The sequence below is a fragment of the Aethalodelphis obliquidens genome, unplaced genomic scaffold (genome assembly GCF_003676395.1).
Source record: "Aethalodelphis obliquidens isolate GAN/ISIS:26980383/991018 unplaced genomic scaffold, ASM367639v1 scaffold42, whole genome shotgun sequence".
NCBI classification, from domain to species: Eukaryota; Metazoa; Chordata; class Mammalia; order Artiodactyla; family Delphinidae; genus Aethalodelphis; species Aethalodelphis obliquidens.
Genome location: NW_020837986.1, coordinates 11,312,862 through 11,333,692, shown reverse-complemented (window position 1 = coordinate 11,333,692; position 20,831 = coordinate 11,312,862). Strand labels below are relative to the sequence as shown.

At 50.4% G+C, this 20,831-nt stretch overlaps 2 protein-coding genes and 1 long non-coding RNA gene across 3 annotated transcripts in view; 1 reads left to right on the top strand and 2 right to left on the bottom strand.

The window, feature by feature from the left end:
- LOC113605303 (uncharacterized) overlaps positions 1–1,841 on the bottom strand; it is a 5,100-nt gene extending 3,259 nt beyond the window's left edge. Inside the window, exon 1 of the long non-coding RNA XR_003427147.1 lies at positions 676–1,841. This is a non-coding gene — a long non-coding RNA (uncharacterized LOC113605303). The remainder of the gene's footprint in view (positions 1–675) is intronic.
- Positions 1–2,538, top strand: part of ASIP (agouti signaling protein) — a 32,585-nt gene extending 30,047 nt beyond the window's left edge. The window contains exon 2 of the transcript XR_003427146.1: positions 1,848–2,538. The gene's annotated coding sequence lies outside the window, so the exon portion shown is untranslated. The remainder of the gene's footprint in view (positions 1–1,847) is intronic.
- Positions 2,539–3,786: 1,248 nt separating this feature from the next.
- On the bottom strand, positions 3,787–20,327 carry AHCY (adenosylhomocysteinase). The gene is made up of 10 exons (XM_027078552.1): positions 20,183–20,327; positions 14,609–14,799; positions 13,166–13,241; positions 11,348–11,497; positions 10,154–10,266; positions 9,473–9,680; positions 9,294–9,381; positions 9,076–9,193; positions 8,077–8,271; positions 3,787–4,674 (listed from the first exon to the last, which is right to left on the bottom strand). Exons 1-10 carry the CDS (start codon positions 20,208–20,210, stop codon positions 4,543–4,545), a joined length of 1,299 nt encoding a protein of 432 aa, XP_026934353.1. The 5' UTR covers positions 20,211–20,327; the 3' UTR covers positions 3,787–4,542.
- Positions 20,328–20,831: the final 504 nt, after the last annotated feature.

Here is a 20,831-nt window from a genome sequence, read left to right as displayed (position 1 = left end):
AAAAAAAAAAAAAAAAAAAAACTGTTTATATATTTACAATAGCCAGGACATGGAAGCAACCTAAGTGTCCATCGACAGATGAATAGGTAAGGAAGATGTGGCACATATATACAATGGAATATTACTCAGCCATAAAAAGAAATGAAATTGAGTCATTTGTAGTGAGGTGGATGGACCTAGAGTCTGTCATACAGAGTGAAGTAAGTCAGAAAGAGACAAACAAATACCATATGCTAACACATATATATGGAATTTAAAAAAAAAAAGGTCATAAAGAAACTTTTCTTCAAGGTTCTTGAAGAAAAGACGGGAATAAAGACGCAGACCTACTAGAGTATGGACTTGAGGACACGGGGAGGGGGAAGGGTAAGCAGGGACAAAGTGAGAGAGTGGCATGCACTTATATACACTACCAAATGTAAAATAGCTACTGGGAAGCAGCCGCATAGCACAGGGAGATAAGCTCGTGCTTTGTGACCACCTAGAGGGGTGGGATAGGGAGGGTGGGAGGAAGGGAGGCGCAAGAGGAAAGAGATATGGGGATATATGTATATGTATAGCTGATTCACTTTGTTATAAAGCAGAAACTAACACACCATTGTAAAGCAATTATACTCCAATAAAGATGTTTAAAAAAGCCCCCAAAACTCTTTATATACATGCTATATCACTGACCCTCAAAACAACCATCTGAGGTAGGTACTTCTGTCCTTGCCCAAAGTCACATGGTGAGTCAACAGCAGACCCGGGTCTCCTCCCTTCAAAGCCCAGTCCACTGTTCCACAAAATCCCCCAGGTCTTAACCTCCTTTCTCACTTTCCTGGAAAAAAAAAAATCCAGTTAGACCAGATACTATAGGACCCTTGGCCAATTCCTTCTTTCCCCATGAGGCCCAGGCATCAGGAGTGGAGTTGGGGGGAACAGTAGACACATCAGTTTTCATTGTGGATACCTGGTCAGTGTCAAACGCGTGACAGATTAGCAGATCTGAGATCAGAGGTAAGGCTGAGACCAGATGTGAAAGGAGAGGGTGTTTTTTTTTTTAAAATGAAAGGTTCTGAGAACTGGCAGGACACCTCCAAAGAGGAAATGAAAAGGTCAGGATAACAGAAACCAGAACCCCTCGGGGACTGGATGTGGGGGACTACATTGGATCTCACAGAGGGGACATCTGGAAAGGTATTTCTTGAGTCTGGGAGCAGACAGATTTGAGGGAAGGGAGCGTGGCTGCCATGAAGGATGAGGCGTTTAACCTCTCCGGCTCAGATGAACAGCAGTCTCCCCCTTTTCTACTGAGAAGAGCTGGGATTCTGGTCTCAGAGTCCTACTGGGTACAAAAGCCAGCTCACTCTCTCAAAGCCTGTTTTCTGAACTGTACAACGGGAATTCAAGTCTCTACAAGGTTATCAGGAGGAATAAGTAAGTGCTTACTTAGAGCAATGGCTGGTACACAATTAGCTGTAAAAGAAATGGCAGTGGGCAGCAGTGGATCTCGGTCTGTTTTGACCATTGGTGTCATGATTGGTTGAGAGGTGGTTCCTGTGTCGTTTGTTGGTAATAATAGTTGAAGTGCCAAAGTTCTAAAATTATTTACAGCAGAGTCATAGCATACACTCATGTAACCTAATGCAACGTCAACTATATGCATGGAGAAAAAAAGGCTGAGAGTTAACTGGGCAGGACACGTTGATGAGCATCCAAGCCCGAGAAAGCATGGGGAGGGTCTATTGAGCCTCTAGTTTTCAGCCCTTCACGCCCATCAGACCGCAGGCCATCGACAAGGGTTTTGCTTGACACCATATGCTTTTAAAAGTTAGACTAAACAAGCCCTTCTTTCTGTCACTCAGATGCATTTGCACTCAAATAGTAGAAGAAGTGGAGTTTCAATGCCAGATACAGCCAAGGGCATGCCAAGCATGATGCTGTGGACTCATGGTTGGGAAAGCTGATCTGAGAGGCAGGATTGGCCTCAATCTCCATCTCCTCATGTTCTCCTGTGTACTCAACTCTCACTCAGCTCTGGAGGAAGAAATACTAAAGAGAGCCCCATTGGCAACCCACTACCTTCTGTCAAAACGTCATGCCTTGAGTAGGGCAACCTTCACTTAAACACTCGCCATTTGTCTCACACAAGTGCCTGGCCCAGGACTCAGACCAACCTGAGGTGGGGTCCAGGCAGCACCACTTACCGTGTGATCTTAGGTCAGGCCATTTGGCCTCTCTGAATCTCTCCGCTAATTAATACCAGGTAATAGCCAGAGGCTGAGAATACAAAAACAAGCCACAAGTATGAATGTTCAGTCAAGTAGGGTTGTTTCAGGGATCTGTGCAGCTCAAGGATTAAAACTAAGGTCTCATCCTAGTGTTCAAGGGCTTTCGCTTTCCTGTCTCCCAGGCCACCTTTCTAGCCCTCTACCTCATAGCTCCCCCTATATTAAGCTCCCTGCCCCCTAACTCATTCCTGCTTAAGTTGTTCTGCTGCCCAAAATGCTCTTGCCTTCAATTCCTATTAAAAATCTTTAGTTCTTTCAAAATCCATTTCAAGGGACTTCCCTTGTGGTCCAGTGGTAAAGAATCCGCCTTCCAATGCAGGGGATGCAGGTTCAATCCCTGATCGGGAAACTAAGATCCCACATGCCACGGGGCAACTAAGCCCACGCGCTGCAACTACTGAGCTTGTGTGCCTCAACTAGAGAGCCCGCATGCTGCAAACATCAGAGCCCATGCGCTCTGGATGCGCCACAGCTAGATAGAGAAAACCTGCGTACTACAACTGGAGAGAAGCCCGAGCGATGCAACTGGAGAGAAGCCCACGTGCTGCAATGAAAGATCCCAAATGCTGCAAGTAAGACCTGACGCAGCCAAAAACATAAAAAGAAAATAATAAGATATTAAAAAACAAAACAACAAAATCCAATTCAAGCATCACCTTTTCCCTCCTGCCTTTCAGTGCTGCCAGGCACTGAACTCTAAAGCTGAGCAGAGAAAGGGAAGTGCCAAGAGATGGCAAATCTGTTTGTATGCCTGCCTTCTCCTTCTAGCTTGAGATTCCCAGCAGGCTGGGGTTAGGTCTCAAACATCCCAGCATCCCCATCAGGCCTTCCATGAGTGGAGGACCCTTAGAATAGTCCCTAGTTACCCTTCCCAGGCAGGTTCTTGTTTTTCTCTGACTTCCAAGACCAGAACAGGGGTTCAGTAAATGACAATTTAGGCAAATAGAGCACCCCATTTCCCACCCACCTTCCTGTGATTTGAATCATGATGAGGCCAGTTGTAACTGTGGACTTTAGGAAAGACGCTTAACTTCTGTAAGTCTCCATTCTCATCCATAAGATTAGGATAATAGTATTACTAAGCTTGTTGCGAGAATAATGAAACTACAAAGCACCTAGCACTCAGGAGGTACTCAATAAACAACAGTCCCCCCAGGAGCAATGGATCAAGCCCAAGTGGAAATGGGGAGAAAACAATATTATAAATTGGAACAGAAAAAAATAAGGTAGAGGAAATAAATACAAACAGAGATTACAATAAATATAAATAGGTTAATCTCACTTATTAAATGATGCTTAGGTTGGGTAAAAAACAGGCTGTTTACAAAAGACACACCTGAAGACACAAGAGTTCTCTCTTCATTTTACACAGTCTTCCAAGCCCAAGGGTGTGCCTGCAGCCCGTCACCCCACACTGCAACACAGCAGACTATTACAGCACATCAGACTATTACCCCTTGGCTTACACCCTACATTGTTGGCAGTGGATTATCTATAAAATAAAGGCTCAAAATTCTTTTAGGCACCAAAATTTTTATTAACCCACCTTCTTGCTCTCTTTTAACATTATGAACCAAATTAATCTCTTTTTGACCCAGAGTTGTGAAGAGAACATCAAGTTACAATGCACTTTTACGTTTCTCTGGCCCCTCTCAACCTCTGGCTGTCACTTCTCTCGTCCTTTCTTGGCTATCCCTTAACAATATATTCCAACCCCTGTAAAATAGGGACTAAAAGTACCAACCTCATCGTTCTGAGGTTTAAGAGAATGCCAAGCACTAAGCCGGGCTCTCAGGAGCATTCAAATTCCAACAGTTCCTCCACACCCTTTGACAGAGCTCCTTCTCATCTGTCATGGGCTGAGGAACCAATGAACCTATAAACCAAGAACATGGGTATAAAAAGTCCATAGGCCAAGTGAGGGCCTGGATGGTAAAGTGCATGGGCTTTGTGAACACCACTGCCAACAGCCTAAGGAAGGACTGACTGAGTGAGCAGTTCCAGAACCCCTGAGCTCATGGCTCCCTGTGGGTAACTCCCGTGTACCTCGATCATGACCAGGGCTTGAGGAGGGACTTCTCAATTCCCCCTGCCACACTTGGAACAGTATGAGGGATGCAGCAGAGGCCAAAGACTGAGTGACTAGCCCCAGGGAGTTGATGGGGAACATTATCAAACCAATCTCAAAGGTGGTGCCATTTGCTCTTGGGGAGGAGAGGTGGGACCCAGGCAAGGACAGCAGCTGGAAGGCAAAGGGCGGGCCTGGTTCTCAATAGCGGTAGTGATCAGGTTTAAAGGGGCCATCGCAGGACATGCCCAAGTACTGGGCCTGCTTCTCAGTCAGCTTGGTCAGCTTCACATTCAGCTTGCCCAGGTGGGCTTCAGCGACTGCTTCATCCAGCTGGGGAGAAACACAGAAAAAGCTGGAATCAGTGCCATGATCTGGGATCCCTTACCTGCATCTAGCTGCCAAAAGAGGCAGGAACTGTTCTGTTGTGACATCTGCGGAGTGTTAAGCATATTACTTCATCCTATCCTCACAGCCAGCCTCCAGTGTGGCTTTTGGCTACTCAGCTCCCCTTCTTCAAGGGGGAACCAAGCTACATCCTCCCCTCCAAGCAGCCCTAATGGGACAATCAATTACATCTCCTTCCTTACCCTCCACCAACCTAAGCAGCTAACCAAAATGCTTCTCTGGAATTTATCTATGGACAGGACATATTTTCATGACAGGGGCTTTCAGGATTCCTAAACAGGGAGGCTATCAGTCTCTGCTCACCAGGGGCAAGTCTATTTGACAAATGAAGTGAATGTAGGGGGAAAAAAGAGCCAAGAGACAGAGAAAGAGCTCTGATGCCACTGATCCCTGGATCCAGTGTCTGAATCTTAGACGCCTCCATTACAGAACCAATAGAGTTCCTTTTTAGATTACACTGGTTGTATTTGTTTCAAAATACATCCTTAGCACTGGTGGTATAGGGTGAGCATAGCTGCCTTCCAAAATATGTCCTTAAAATCTTTGTCTATAAATTCATAAAACTCCTTCCTTCAAGAGGTGGAGCCTAAAAAAAAAAAAAAAAGAGGTGGAGCCTAATTCCTCACCCCTTGAGTGACTCAATTCTAATGAATAGAATAAAGCAGAAGTGATGGTGTGTGACTTGGAGACTGGGTCCTAAAAGGCACTTCAGCTTCCTCCTTTGCTCTCCCCCTGAATCTGGGGGAGGCCAGCTGCCATCTCATGAGGAAACTTAAGCAGCCCTATGGAGATACTCATGTGGCAAGGAACCACCTGCCAACAGTGATGTGAAGCGGATCTTCCAGCTCCAGTCAAGCCTTCAGATGACTGCAGCCCCAGCTGACATCTCGACTACAACCTCATGAATTAAGCTGCTCTCAAACTCTCAACCCACAGAAACTGAAATAATAAATGTTTATTGTTTTAAGCCAGTAAGTTTTGTATTTAAACTGCTATACAGTTAACAGATAACTAATACACCAGCTTGAACAGGGTTTCTATCTACCACTCGCCACCGAAAGGATCCTGACTAATAAAAAAAATGCCATCTCCTTTCACAAATGTGGAAATCAAGGCTCAGAAAGGTGCAATGACTTGCCCAAGGTCACAAAGCTAGTTAATGACAGAGCTAGGATTTGAATCCAGGGTCCACCTGGCTCCAAAGTCCCATAACTTGTCTCAAGTTATCGTCTCCAAGGCAGCTTTGAAGAGACAGAACAGAAACCAAGGAGGACAGAGGCTGGGGTTAGATAAGGCCTATTTCTAAGTCTGACCAGTGCTGAAATGCATAAAGTGGGCCTGAGAAGAAGGGCAAGTGGCTGTACTTAGAGAAGGATCAACCTTAAGCGGGGCTCTCACTTTCTCAGCATCCAGCTCCGGGTGGGGCCTCTTTATACCCCCAAGTCCCATCCTATAATGGCACAATAGCCTTTAACCACAGCCCAGCCCAGACAGCTTTACATTCCCAAGTGGTTTCACACTCACAGTCTCATTAGAGACTCACAAAGGAGCCTCTAAGAAGGAGGCCAGGGTTTATTCTTCTATTTAACAAATGAAGAAACTGGGGAGAGGCAGGCAAAGGCAGGAGCAGAGCCCAGCCCTAAGTCCTAAGTCCACGTCAACTCTGGAGGCAAAATGAAGGTCTCCAGTGCCCAGAGGACACAATGAATTCTCCCTTCTCTTGGCCTGGCCTAGCCGAGAACACCCTTCCTTCTCCCTGCTGGGGAGGACATAACGGTTAACAACTTGGACAGGCAGGGGTGGGACATACTCTTGGCCCAATACTTTGCAGCTGTGGAGGCAAGTCACCCTCTGAAGCTTAGTTTCTTCTTCTGTAGGCTGGGTCTCTCAGAGCTGGTACAGAGATCAGTGATATTCAAGAGCGCTTGGTGCAAGTACCTTAAGAAATGGTGGCTGCTGTCTCTGTCATTGTTAACCAAGGTACGTAATCCCTCTCCCACATCTCGCATGTGAGATGTGAAGCCTGTCCCCAACCCGTATCTTGGCAGTGATGAAGGAAGAAGACGGGATGGGGCCAGGTGCTGGGGTAGGAGGTGAGCTCTTTGCCTTCTCACTTCCAACCCCAGCCTCCTTTTAAAGGCCTGCCCAATCTCTCACTATATTCACAGTCGTATTTCCTCCAACTGAGATCAGATGAGGGGTCGAATGAGACTTTTTTAACCGCACAACCAGCATGGGGACCTGGCAGGCTGCCCAGGACAGGACAGCCCCTTGAGGCCCTTACAGGTAAAACCCCTGGTCAGGCAAGACAGTGCCTGAGGAAGACTAGGGGGAAAGGAGTTGGCTGGCTCGGGGGCAGACAACCCAGCCTCTTCCTGCTTCTCATCAGTTGGCAGACCAGCTTTTCAAAGGGTGGGAGGAGTGGTATGAAGACTCCACCGCAGCCTCTCCAGCAGCCAAGGGCTGGAAGCAAGAGCTACTCTTACCATTTAGCTGAGAGGGAAACTGAGGCCCAGTCAGGCAAAGTAGCAAAGCCAAGTTCACCCATGACACTGGCAAAAAAAAAGCCAGGACTAAAACACAGTGTTCTGATCTGTGGGAGAGGGCGGAGGCAGGGGGTGTTAGGACAAGCACTGGATTTGACGTCAGACGACCTCATTGTCATGGTTAATCTGACCACACACTCACAACACGTCAGGTGCCATGCTCAGTGTGTTAGTGGCATCATCCCATTCCAAGGCCACAATCACGCAGCCTGGAGGCTGCATTCAGCTTACAAACACGTCCAAGTTAAACAACCTGGTTATATTTAAAAGCTGAATATTTCACATAAATATACTCATATCTAGCTTCCTTTGAAACGTCAGGAGCCCTGGTCCAGTGGGTCCAGGTTGCTCACAGGCAGCCAACCTCTTCAACTGGGGCACGTGCTCTTTGGTCAGTTCCCACCCAGCCCATTTGCCTGCCCAATCCCTGTGGGCATGTGGGTTTGTGACCTGTGATCTAAGGAAATCCTCACAATCCTTAAGGAGGTACCATCACCTTCGTTTTACAGATAAGGAAATGGAGGCACAGTTACACAGCCTCTAAGTGGTAAGGGTGAGATGCAAACCTGGGTGTGTCTCACTCCAAAGCCCATGCTCCTCTCACCACCCAGCCCTGCCACTCTGGGAGTTATTCCCTGCTTTGGGCCCCAATTTCCTCCTCTGTTAAATGGAGAGAATGATTTCTGCCCTGCGGAGGACACTATGAAGATCTTCAAGGCCTGCATGGAGAGCCCAGGGCTGGACACATGACCCTTGGCCAGGGGTGGAGGTAGGAACCCACCTTCTTGGGCAGGAAGTGGACCCCAACGGGATACTTGTCTGGGTGGGTCCACAGCTCAATCTGCGCCAGCACCTGGTTGGTGAAGGAGTTGCTCATCACGAAGCTGGGGTGGCCCATGGCGCAGCCCAGGTTGACCAGCCGGCCCTCGGCCAGAATGATGATGCGGCGCCCATTCTTCAACAAGTAGCGGTCCACCTACAAGTGGGCAGCACAGCGGTAAGGGCTGGTGGGCACAGCTCCCAGTGTCCACCCCTATCCTCATCCTACCCTCCTGTCCAGCAGGCCTCCCGACCTCCAGCAGGGCCCACAAAGGGCCTGGACTGCCCCAGAACAACCTCCAGCACAGGGCCTGGCACACACAATTAATAAGAGCCAGTATTTGTTATGCAACCCTGAGCGGCAGACCTCATAGGTCTGCTGTGAGAATTTAAAGAGCTGACATGTACAAGGCACTTAGTTTAAGTACTACGTATTAGCTAATGTTATTATTATTGGCACATGCCCTGGGCTAAGAACATACATATAACCATATATACATATATATACAATATATATATAAAATTATCACATTTAATCCTACTAACAACCCTGTAAATTAAGTACTGCTATTATCCCCATTCCACAGATAAAGGAACTGAAGTTTAAAGGGTTAAGTTCTTTGTCCAGAGCCACACATTACAAAGTGGCTGCAACATGAGCCTGGACAGTCTGAGGACAGATCCCACGTTCTCAATCACCATGCCTAGTAACAAGTTGAATGCAGTGGTACTCAACCTTGGCTGCACTTCAGAACCATCTTGGGACCTTTAAAAATGGGGATGCCTTGGCCTCACTCCAAGATTCCAGTTTAAGCAGCCCTGAAACCAGTCCCTCTTCCGCCCATCCCACTGCCCAGGTTGCCAGAGCCTCATCACCTGACTTCCTGGACGGCCAGCCCACGAGCACGCCCCCCTCGGTGCTCCATCCACCAAGCCTGCTGGCAGGGCTGGGGCTTCTCACCTGGGGCTTGATGTTCACCTTCTCCACAGCGTTCTCGTTCAGCCACTTGACGTCAATCTCCACGTCAAAGTGTCCGATGTTACACACAATGGCGTCATCTTTCATCTGTTCAAAGTGCCTGTGGAGGAGCCCCAGCCTGTGACAGACTGTCAGGGACCAAAAGCAGCCGCAAGCCTGCCCCCTCCTTCACTCCCTGGGACCCCCCGCCTGGCGCCTACCGGCCGAGGATGATGTCAATACAGCCCGTGGTGGTGACAAAGATGTTGCCCTCCTGACAGGCCTCATCCATGATGGTCACCTCATAGCCTGTGTAGAGACAGTGTCTGTGCGTCATCCAGGGTGGCCTTGCCCCCGCTCTGGCCCCAGTGGCTGACAACCAACCTTCACCCTATCATACCCTCCATGGCAGCCTGAAGCGCATTGATGGGGTCGATCTCCGTGATGATGACACGGGCCCCGAAGCCCCTGAGGGCCTGGGCACAGCCCTTGCCCACGTCGCCATAGCCCGCTACCACCGCCACCTTGCCCGCAATCATCACGTCCGTGGCCCGCTTGATGCCATCTATGAGGGACTCCCGGCAGCCATAGAGGTTGTCAAACTTGCTCTGAAAGGAGAGGGGGCAAGGCGGCTACGGGGGCAGGCGAGGCCCTGGGGCCTCAGACCCGCTCTCAACATCTCAGCCTGGTGGGCCTTGGGCTGATCACCTCCTGGGACCTCTCCCCACCAGCTAATGTGCTCATGTGCCCCTTGCCCGGCTCAGTCCCACAACTTTCTCCCTGGCCTTTCTCTGCCAGTCCAGAAGGCTTCCTGCGGATCAACTACGAGAGATTGTCCGGTCAAAGAATCTGCTTCACGTTAAACCTCTTGATGCCCAGCTCTGAGGCTCACTGCACAGTTCTTTGCCTCTTTAATGCCTTTAATGCTTTGCCTCATGACCCTAAGTCTACAACCCCTTTCTCCCCTCAAATGAGGGCTAAGCCCCTAGCCTGCAGCCTTCCCAGGGGACTTTCTGCAGGGCCTACTCCTGAGCTGCTCTGGGAACCAACAGCTGGAGCCATCACTGCCCCACAGGTTCACCTTGGTGACAGAGTCGTTGACATTGATGGCAGGCACCTTCAGGATCCCGCTGGCCATCATCTTGTACAGGTTGTGGACCCCCGTTGTGGTCTCTTCGGAGATGCCTCGGATGCCTGAACAAGAGAGGAGGGGATGAATTTCAGGCTAGGAAGGAGTGGCCCAAGTGGCCTCTGAGATGAAACTCCAAGAGCCTCAGAGAGCCCACAACTGAACTCACCCAAATTCCTTACCTTTCCCTCCTAAAGCCGCTCCTCCTTCTGGGTTCCTATCTCTGTAACGGACACCACAGCCCACCTAATCACCTAGGCCAGCGTGAGGGAGGAGCCACCACCATCACCAGGCCTAATGATTCTACCTCCCAACAACTCTCGAACTCATCACTTGCACTGTCACTGCCCTAGTCCCTGCCACCACTGTCACTTGCCCGTCCCAGCCACAACTCATCCTCTACACAGCAGCCATTCTTTTTTGCTGTACGCAGGCCTCTCACTGTTGTGGCCTCTCCCGTTGCGGAGCACAGGCTCCGGACACGCAGGCTCAGCGGCCATGGCTCACGGGCCCAGCCGCTCCGCAGCATGTGGGATCCTCCCAGACCGGGGCACGAACCCGTGTCCCCTGCATCGGCAGGTGGACTCGCAACCACTGCGCCACCAGGGAAGCCCACAGCAGCCATTTTTAACATGTACATTTGCAGGGAAGTCTTTTCAGTACCATCCAATTACTTCCCTTTACTCTCAGGATCAAGCCAAACTCTTTTCTCAGTCTATTCTATTAAGTCTTTACACATCTGATCTTCACTAAAGCTCCAGCCACAACCTGCAATTCTCCCCAGTGAAGGAAGCTGCCATGCTGGCTAACTTTCTGTTTCATGAATGGTCTATCCATTCCTGCCTCAGGGCCTTTGCACTCACTACACTACCCCACTTTCCTCCCCACCTGCTTTTAACAAAGCTGACGGCTTCCCAGCTATTCTCAGCCCTGGCCTTGGCATGCCCTTGGGCCAGCCAGGCCTCCCCTAGCCACCCAGCCCCGAAGCCAGGCCCCAGCACACCTACAGGAGCCTGCTGTTCTCCCATCTTCCACAGAATCTGCTGCTCGAGGAACTGGGAGTCCTGCCAGGCCTGCTGATTTCATGCGGGCAAGCAGGCCCCGTTTAAATCACTAGCACCCAGCCCACCCACCCATCCTACTCACCTGACAGGAGCTGTGGGTACTTGGTGTGGATGAGGTTGGTGAGGTCACCACCATCGTCCAGAATCATGTTGAGGGGCCCGTCCTTGAAGTACAGCGTCTGCTCAATGCACCACAGATATTCCTCGTCCGTTTCACCCTTCCAGGCGTACACTGGAGAGTGAGTGGCACATCAGGGCCTGGCCCTCCCCACTGGCACTTGCTCCAGGGACCTACCTGGATAGAGCCAATACTATCTCCTTCCTAATTCCCATCCCCTGCCACCTCTAGCACCTCTGAGGACTCAGCAATGGTAAGAACACAACTTGGAGCCAGAGAAATCTGAGTGCAAATCCTGGTTCTGCACTCACCAGCTGTGTGACTTTGGGAAAATCAGTTCACCTCTCTGAGCCTCAGTTTCCTCATCTATAATAGTATGGATTATGAGACAGAGGCCAAGTACAGACACCCCCCCCCCCATATATAGGTATCTGGAAATAATTATTTCCTTTCCTACCTCTTCTGTCTGGGCCCCCAACCCAGTGACCAGGGCTCCTACCCACAATGCCTACTGCTAGGATGGAGGTGCACAGGGGCAGGAAGCCACACTCAGGTGGACCCAAGCGAGACAAGATCCAAGATTCATTATGCACTGAAAGGACTTGATGGGCCAGCAGCCTCTGTGGTAGGTTATCCTAGGCGAAGTCTGGCCAAAAACTACTAACAGCAGCTACCACGTATGGAGCACTTTCTCTGTGCCAGACATTACTCTAACTGCTTCATGCCCCGTCTCATTTTTCCTCACAGAAACTCTGTGAGGCAGCCATTACCATCATCATCACTTACAGATGCCCAGAGAGGGGCTAAGATGTGCCCAGATCACTCAGCATGGCATTCCTGAGCAGGCATCAGAACCCAGGGCTCCTGGGAATTCGAGGGCAGACCAGTGGTTAGGACTCTGCACTTCTACTGCTAGGGGCCCAGGTTTGATCCCTGGGCCCCTAGGGTCAGGGAATTAAGATCTCGCAAGCCGCATGGCGCCGCCAAAAAAAAAGAAGCCAGGGCTCCTGACTGCCAGCCCAGGCTCCTCCCATCATATGGGACAACTGAGACACAGGTGTGGGGCTCCCATGAACCTCCTGTGAGCAAAGGATACCTGCCAAAGCAGGGCCAGCTTCCCCTCCCCCAAACTGGGGCAGACAATGGTATTAAAAACAAAACCTTTCCCAGAAAAGGGCCATGGAGCCCAAACTAGGCTGAGGAGTTGGGGACAGGCTGTTCCAAGCTTGGTCAGTCTTTGGAGAGGTCCTCCCCCACTCTTTACTCTCCACCTGTGTCTGGTTAGAAGGAACTGTGAATGTCCTATTTCATCATCATCAGAGCTAACCACTGCCCTCCTCAAGCCCAGGCAGACTTGTGTCTATTTCCCCAGCAGCTTGTGAGAAAGTCTTTCCTCTTTGGTCCTGGTATTTCCCCAGCGCCCTAGACCATCAGATACTACGCAATGGACCTCTGGGACTTTTTTATGCCCAGTATCCCTCCCTGATTCTTTCGGAAACAGACCCACATCATTCCTTTAGAGGATTTCCCCTCTTCAACATCATGTGGTTCCCAATCATTAGATCCCACCCTTCCTGATCACATGACTTGAACTGGGCAAGTAAGTGCCTTCAATAGGATTTTAGATGACAGTTGGACAAAACAGTTCTTTCCAATGGGTCACTAGGCTAGGATTCTGTGGCCATGACTCCTCTCCTCTGCCGCAGGGAAGTCTGTAGCAGTAAAAGTCAGTGAAGCCATCAGCAGGAGTGAAGCCATCCCCCAGCAGCAAGCTGGCCTCACCTGGAATGCCAGCCTTGGCAATGGCAGCTGCTGCATGGTCCTGGGTGGAGAAGATATTGCAGCTGGACCACCGCACCTGAAAGAGCCAGCAAAACAGGGCTGCTTGCAGACAGTTCAGAAGACCAAGGTCACTGGACAGGGATAAGAAAACGCCCTGGGGCTTCCCTGGTGGCGCAGTGGTTGAGAGTCCGCCTGCCGATGCAGGGGACACGGGTTCGTGCCCCAGTCCGCCGAGGAGCGGCTGGGCCCGTGAGCATGGCCGCTGGGCCTGCGTATCTGGAGCCTGCGCTCCGCAACGGGAGAGGCCACAACAGTGAGAGGCCCGTGTACCGCAAAAAAAAAAAAAAAGAAAAAAAAAAAGAAAACGCCCTGGAGCTAGGGCCGAGAGGCTCGGGATCTACATCCAGCCAGTTCTGCAACCTCAGGCTGGGTTGCAAATGGCAACCAGTGGATGGGAGTTGATGGGAGCCAGAGCACTGACAAGACCCAGCTTATGTTAAAACATGGCTCTGCTGTGTGGAAGGGAAAAGGCTCCACACGGAAGCAAGGAGACAAGGGCAGAAGCTGTTGTTAGAGTTCAGACAAGAAATGCACCTCTAGCAGTGGAAGTGATGATGCGTGTACTTTGAGGGCTGAGCTGACAGGATTTGCTGCAGGGTTCGTTGCTGGAGTAAGAGAGCAAGAGGAGTCAGGGACGACCCCAGGTTCTGAACTGAGAGGGCCTGTAAGGCTGAAGTCCGCATCTGCCTACACGGGGAAGCCTCCAAGAAGAGAAGGAAGTCATGCGTTCCTTTGGACATGTTGAGACTGAGAGGTCAATCAGATCTCCAAGTTGAAGTGATACATCAGCTGCTGGGTATACAAGTCTGGAGTTCCAGGGAGAAGTCCAGGCTAGTACATATAACTGGGAGTCATCACCATATAGGCAGTATTTAAAGCCATAAAATCAGATTGCCAAGAGTGTGAGTATAGAAAAGAAAGAAGAGGTACAGGGACTGAACCCTGGTGTGTTCTGTAGCTGACTTTTGCTGCTCTGCCCTGCCCCCTGCTTTGGGAAACATCTTGCCCCCAGAGAAGTTGGAAGAGCTGCAATCATTGGTACACATAACCCAGGCTGAACCAATCAGAGCGCGCCATCCTTCCAGCAGCCATGATTGGCCAAGGGCAGGCACATGACCCCAGGAAGGCCTGGGAGAGCCAGTCCTTAGACGACTCAGTAGGACGCCGGGCTTGAGTTTTTCCTATCAGAGCTCCCCAGTCAGGAGAATGTGAACTGAGGGCAGTCAGACACCGTCTTCCCAGGGAGAGGAAATCTGCAGAGCAGTCACGACAAATGGAGGTGAGGGGCACTGTGACAAGGCTGTAGCTGGACCCCCTGCTGGGCCTGAGGGGGCACAAGACTGGAGTTCCCCACTGCACAAGAACTGCTGCTGCCGGCCTCACCTCAGCACCCAGGGCAACGAGGGTCTCAATGAGGACAGCTGTCTCCACGGTCATGTGCAGGCAGCCGGCAATGCGGGCGCCCTTCAGTGGTTTGGAGGCCGAGTACATCTCCCGCATGCGCATCAGGCCCGGCATCTCATTCTCTGCGAGGTCCAGGGCCTTGCGCCCCCAGGCGGCCAGGCCGATGTCAGCTGTAGGGGCAGGATGGATGGGAGTTCGTGAGCCACCTCATCCCACGAACCACAAAGCACCGCCACTCAGCACTCCTCCACTTGCGGACTCGAAGCACTAGACTGGGTAATCTGGTCACTGCACTCTCTCACTCATGCAACAGGGATTTATGGAGCCAGGGCAGTCAAAAAAGAAAGACATGGTCCCTGCCAGTAACCACAGCTTACTTACAGCCTTGTGGGAGAACACATTTAATCAAAGAAGCACACAGGACCATGAATATTACAACACAGGTAAGTGCCCCCTTGAAAAATAGCTATCGGCCTATATATACCTCCTGCTACCCTTTCTGCTGCCACCTACCAACGTCCTCATTCCCTAAAGATTTTAGCTCCTGGCGCTCCACATTCCTAGTCATCACTCTTGGTGACTTCAGCACTCATAAATGATATAATCTAACACCTTGGACTCGGCACAGCTCCTTGATCTCCTTGAAGATATAAAAATGCTTCTCCAGTCCTAATGTTTCTCTCCACATGGAGGGAACTCATCTGTGTAACTAACACTCTGGGCCTCTCTCTGCCCCAAGGGAAGTGGAGGGACTTGTCTAGTAAACTTAGGAGGAATAAACTGGGCATGTGCAGTTCAGGTCTCCCTTCTTTTGCAAGCAAGCAGCAGCCAACCTACCTGCAGGAAGTGTGTTCTTCCGCACAGAGACCTACCCAGGCCCGCCCTGCCTGTAACTGGTGGATTAACGGCTGAGTTTGGGGTTCAGTTAGCATGATCATTGGGACTTTGACAGTAATCTACATTCTCTGGCTTCGATGTTATTAGTCATCCCTTGGTCTCTACAGCAGATTGGTTCCGGGAACGCCTGTGGACACCAAAATTCTCAGATGCTCAAGTCCCTTATATAAAATGGCAAAGTACAATGAATACTACTCCTCTCCCTTATAATCTCACCCTCCCTCCCCTGCCACACTAGCCCATGCTCAAGGTCAGTCCCTAGGTCAGTGTTTGCAAACTTCCCTGATAAGGGTCATCTGGCATGCTTACAAGTCTCCCCTGGGGAATCAAATTCAGTAGGTCTAGGATGGGGCCTGGAACTCCTCGTGATTTTTATCTTTAGGGGAGCTTAGATCCTGCCAATCACCCAAAAGGGGTGGTGGATGGGAGGGAAAGGACTATAGAGAATTTAGTAAGAAATAATAAAACCAGCTAAGTCACTCTGCTGCCTACTGTACATCTAAACAACTTCACAGATGCAATATACCCCCCATGGGAGGGACTACTCCCACTGTGCCTCAGCACACACCCACTCCACCCCTGCCCACCTTGGCAGGCCATCACCCATGATACTCTCCCTTGGAAATCTTGATTTCAAGCAACCGACTCTGGCCATGTCCCATCTTTCCAAAACTCTCTGTCTAGAGCCCAAACTCCAATAAAGCTGCAACGGGTCAGGTCAGAACCTTTAATCCGTTTATCCTACCAATTATCACTGTCCCTCACTGCACCCTTCATGTTCTCAACATGGTCCACAATTTAGATTCCACTGTCCCTTCTACCCTCTTGTTCTCTGAGAACTCCTCAGCAAAACTCCCACCCTGGTTAAACCCAGCCCTCCACTGCACCCGCGTCATTGAGCCCAGCAGGAGGAAAATGATGACCACACCAAGAGTTTCATTTATTAAGACCACAAATCTCAAGGGACACTCCAGCAATCCTATTACATCTTCTTAGTAAATTTACCACCTTTCCCACTCCAAACTTCTAACCTTTCCTCATCAACTGATGACCTCACTTCACAATTCATCGAGAAGAATTCAGAACAATGCCACTCTTCCTCCAGGGAATCCACTAGTCCTCCTCACATGTAGTTACGGACCAGGCATTCCTTTGTTACAACAGACAGAGCTGTCTCTGCTCTGTGGGGTCTGATCCCGTATTGTTTTACCTCCTTGATGACTTCACTACTCCACTAAAACTGCTCTTCTCAAGGTCTCTGTAAGGCCTAATCCCCATAACTAATGGTCAACTACCTATGTTCATGTTTCTCCCTGCAGCACGAATAGCACTAAGTACTCTCTCCTGAAACCCTTTCTTTGCTTGGCTTCTATGCCTGTCTTTCCGTGGCTTCCCTACCACCTTCCTGGCTCCTCTTCCTGTTACAGACTCTAAAGTTTAGAAGCCCTCAGGGATTCATCATCTCCCTCTTCTGTCCTACCAGATGAGCTCATCCCATTTTATGGCTTGAAATACCTTTTCTATGGAAATGTCTCCCACACATTCATCTCCAGCCCAGTCTTCTCCCCTGAACTTGAGACTCATATAATCCAACTGCCTATTCAGCATCTCAATTTGGATGCCCAACTAGATTATGTGTCAAGTTTGAGCCCTCGTGACTCCTTGCCCTCACCCCCAAACTTGTCACTCCCTAAATCTTCCCATTTTAGGAAATGAAACCACCATTCGACCAGCTGCTCCAGTCCAAAACTTACGATTTCTTGATTTCTCTTTCTCCCTTGCACCCCCTTTCAACCCATCAGCACACTGTTGGCTCAACATCCCAAATACAAGCAATCCAACAGCATCTCATCACCTTGGATCACTGAAGCCACCTCCTCACTGGTCTCCCTGCTCCCATGTACTATTCTCCCCACAGAAGTCAGAGAAACAAACTTTTCAATTTTAAAATATATCACCTCCATTCTTCTGCTCAAGTAAAAAACAAGCCAACATCCAATGGCTTCCGCTTAACCATGAATAAAATCCTAACTCATCACATGGCTTTAGGGTCCTACCCAGGTGACTGCCCACCCTTCTCCCCCATCTCTCCACCCTCTTCTCCCCCTCTCTAGTTGCTTAACCACATGAACCTCCGGGTGAGCTAAACTCATTCCCACCTCAGGGCTTTAACCAAGCAGCTCTCTTACCCTGGAAGGCTCCTCCCCGAGCACCTGATACAGTACCTGGCACACAGCAGGGGCTCAACAAAAACCTGGAAACAGGAAAGAACTTGGTATATTGTTGCTGGAGGAACAGAGTGTGCCAGGGTGACTCTAGTAGAGGGAGTAAGATGATGAGTCAGGACTTCATTCCTATAGAGTTTTAAGGGGAGTATCATGACCAGACTTGTCTTCCGAAAAGCCCTCTTTGGTTGCTGCATGTATCTGTGGAGCAAGAGACCCGGGGAGACCTTTGAGGAGGGAGACCAGGACTGGGGTGGTGGCCACGGAGACAGAGAATTGAGCAGATCTCCTCACTTATAAAATGGAGACAATACTACTACATTATCCGTATGCATGTCTGTCCCACCCTCATCCTTGAGTCACCCTTGTACCTCTAGTGCCCAGCTGGGCCTGGCACAGAGAAGGGGTCCACAAATGTTTACCAACCACACCTGTTGTTAGGACTGAATGACAGAAGGTCCACGAAAGGGGCTGGCACGAGACAGGGTTAGCAAACAAGAAACAAATCTGAACCTAGTCCAACTCCCAGCATTTACCAATGAGGAAAGGCTCAGAGAAGGGTTTGCCCCAGGTTCCACAGCCAGTCAATGGCAGAGGCAGGACTGGTGGCCAGGGAGGGCTAGAGCCAGAGGCTCCTGGGAGGCACACAGCAGTAGCGGACAATGGTTCCCGTCCTATCCTAAGCTTCACCCCCTCTGCCACCACCTGTCCCTCTAGCCAAAAAGAACTCTTTCACTGCCCTCAGGACAGCTGTGTCAGCCCTGGTGTTTTCGTGGGTCCCTCAGCTCCAAGGGCACAGGAGGGTCTGGCACTCTAAGCTCTGGGGGTTTTGGTGCCCAGCAGAGCTGAGGACTTGCAGAGGTTGCAGTAACACCTGTCCCAGGACAAGCTAAGAGGCATAATAGCAAAACCCTCTCTGAGCCTCAGTTTCTTCATCTGTAAAGTGGGAATAATCATCCCTAACCTTCTATGAGCCCTGAGGATTAAAGAAGATGCCATATGGGCAAGGTTGGGCACACTGTGCCCTCCCTGATGGAGGCGTCCTTCCTCCAACCCTACCTAGCCAAGCTTCTCCACTTCCAAATGCAGCCTTATCTGCTGCCACACAACCCAAAGCCCTCAACCCTAACCCATCCAACTCTCCACAGTGTAACATGTCCCCATTCCAGTTCTGCCACTGGACCTTGACTTAGTCTTTCTGGGCTTCAGTTTCATCCACACAATAGGGACAATAACCTTCTCTGGCCTGCTACTTGATAAACTACTATTGACAGGTTGTTATTTTCCACAGTCTTTGCAAGTCACTTCCTGTTAGGGCTTCAGTTTCTTCCTCTGTATCATGAGATAAAGTCCACCTCTAAAGATCATTCTGTAAACAAATGTAAATCCCCAGATACATAGCAAGTGCTCCATGAATGATGCTTTTCTCCAGGTTGAATGGTGTCTTGAATTTACTTTAAAAATTGCTAGCCAGGCTGAACTGGTTTTTGCTGAAAGGTCATTAGGGTTATTCCAAATGTGGTCACTTATATACAGTGGTGAAAAGGTGGGCACAGCCTGGGTTCATATCCTGCTCCACCACCTCCCAGCTGTAAAAATGTGGGCAAGTTACCTTTTTTCCTGGGTTTCAGTAAACCCATCATAAGATGAGAAAGTAATAGTCCCTTCCCTAAAAACCCATTAGAATAAAATGTATTAATCTATAATAAACGTAGAAGGCAATGCCCATTCCATAGTAAACGCCCAATAAACGTTAACTATCAGTGTATCAGCTTCAATCCATAGAACAGCAGGAAGAATTTTTCTAACCACTCCAAAATTTCTTCGAGATTCTCTGTATGACTGTACCTTCTGGCCAGGTGGGTGACCCCAAAAGGTTGAGTAACAAGCCCAAAGTCCCTGGTAAGTGGACTAGCCCGGCCTCAGGCTTAGTCTCCAGGCCTCTCCCCACGTGCCCTTCGGGGCCCCAGTGCCCTCGCCTTCCCTGTAGGAGGCCCAGAGAGGGTGGGCACTTGCCCGGGACCACCAAGTAGCCAAGGAGCCGGTCCAGGCCCAGGAGGCAAGATCCAGGCCCCCTAGTGTAGGTCCCGGCAGGTGCCACTGGTCCCAGGCCGTGGCCAGGTGCCCGCTGCCCGCCTGCCCCAGGAGGCTCTGGCGGAACACGCCGCCAGTTCGCTGCTCCGCGGGCCTCGCTGCTGCACCGGCCTCGCGGGGCACGCCGGGACGCATAGTCCGCGGCCGCCTCCGAAGACCCGCTCGCGGCGGCGGGAGAACTCCAACCCCCAGACGGCCTCGCGCGGCCAAGACCGCGCTGTGCCGGCGATTCAAGGGGGTCCTTCTGAGCACCCCGGGTCGGCTCCGCGGCAGCCGCCCCAACAGGCCCCCAGCGGAGGCGGGGCAGACGCGGCCGACTGCACGTCCTGGAACTCACCGACTTTGTAAGGCAGCTTGTCCGACATGCCGGCGGCGTTTCCGCACGGAGTGATGGATACGAGCGAAGGGTGCCGAGCCGCGGGCTGAGGACTGGAGCGGGGCAGGCGGCGCCGGTTAGGGGCGTGCGCGTGGCGCCGGCGCCTTTAAATATCTTCCCCTGGCTTGCATATTCATGAGTCCCGCTGGATCTGAGCCATAGGGGCGGGGCAAACGCACGGGGGCGGGGCCGGAGTGAACTTTGGTCCCTGCTGAGCGCAGTTTTTTTCCCATGCGGTCCTTCCACCTCCCGCCCTGGGCAGCGAAGGGAGATGGGGTTAGGCCTGAGAACTAACTCGAGGCTGTTCTTTCTTTCATTCGTTCAACCAGTAACACTGATGTCAGAACCGGGTGAAACTGAAATTCCAACCAGTTCACTTCCCCGAACCTCAGTTTCTTCTTCAGTAAAGTGGGCAGAATGATACCTACCATACAGATTCTAAGTTGCAATATGTCAAGTTCCTAGCACATCCTAGACCTTCCACCCTCCTCCCACTATCCTGAGTTTAGTTAAATTTGTGTGCGTGTTTATACTTTTACTACATATGTATAAATCATTAAATGCTTCATAGAATTCTTTCTGTGTTTAAAACCTTCATATAAATGGTACC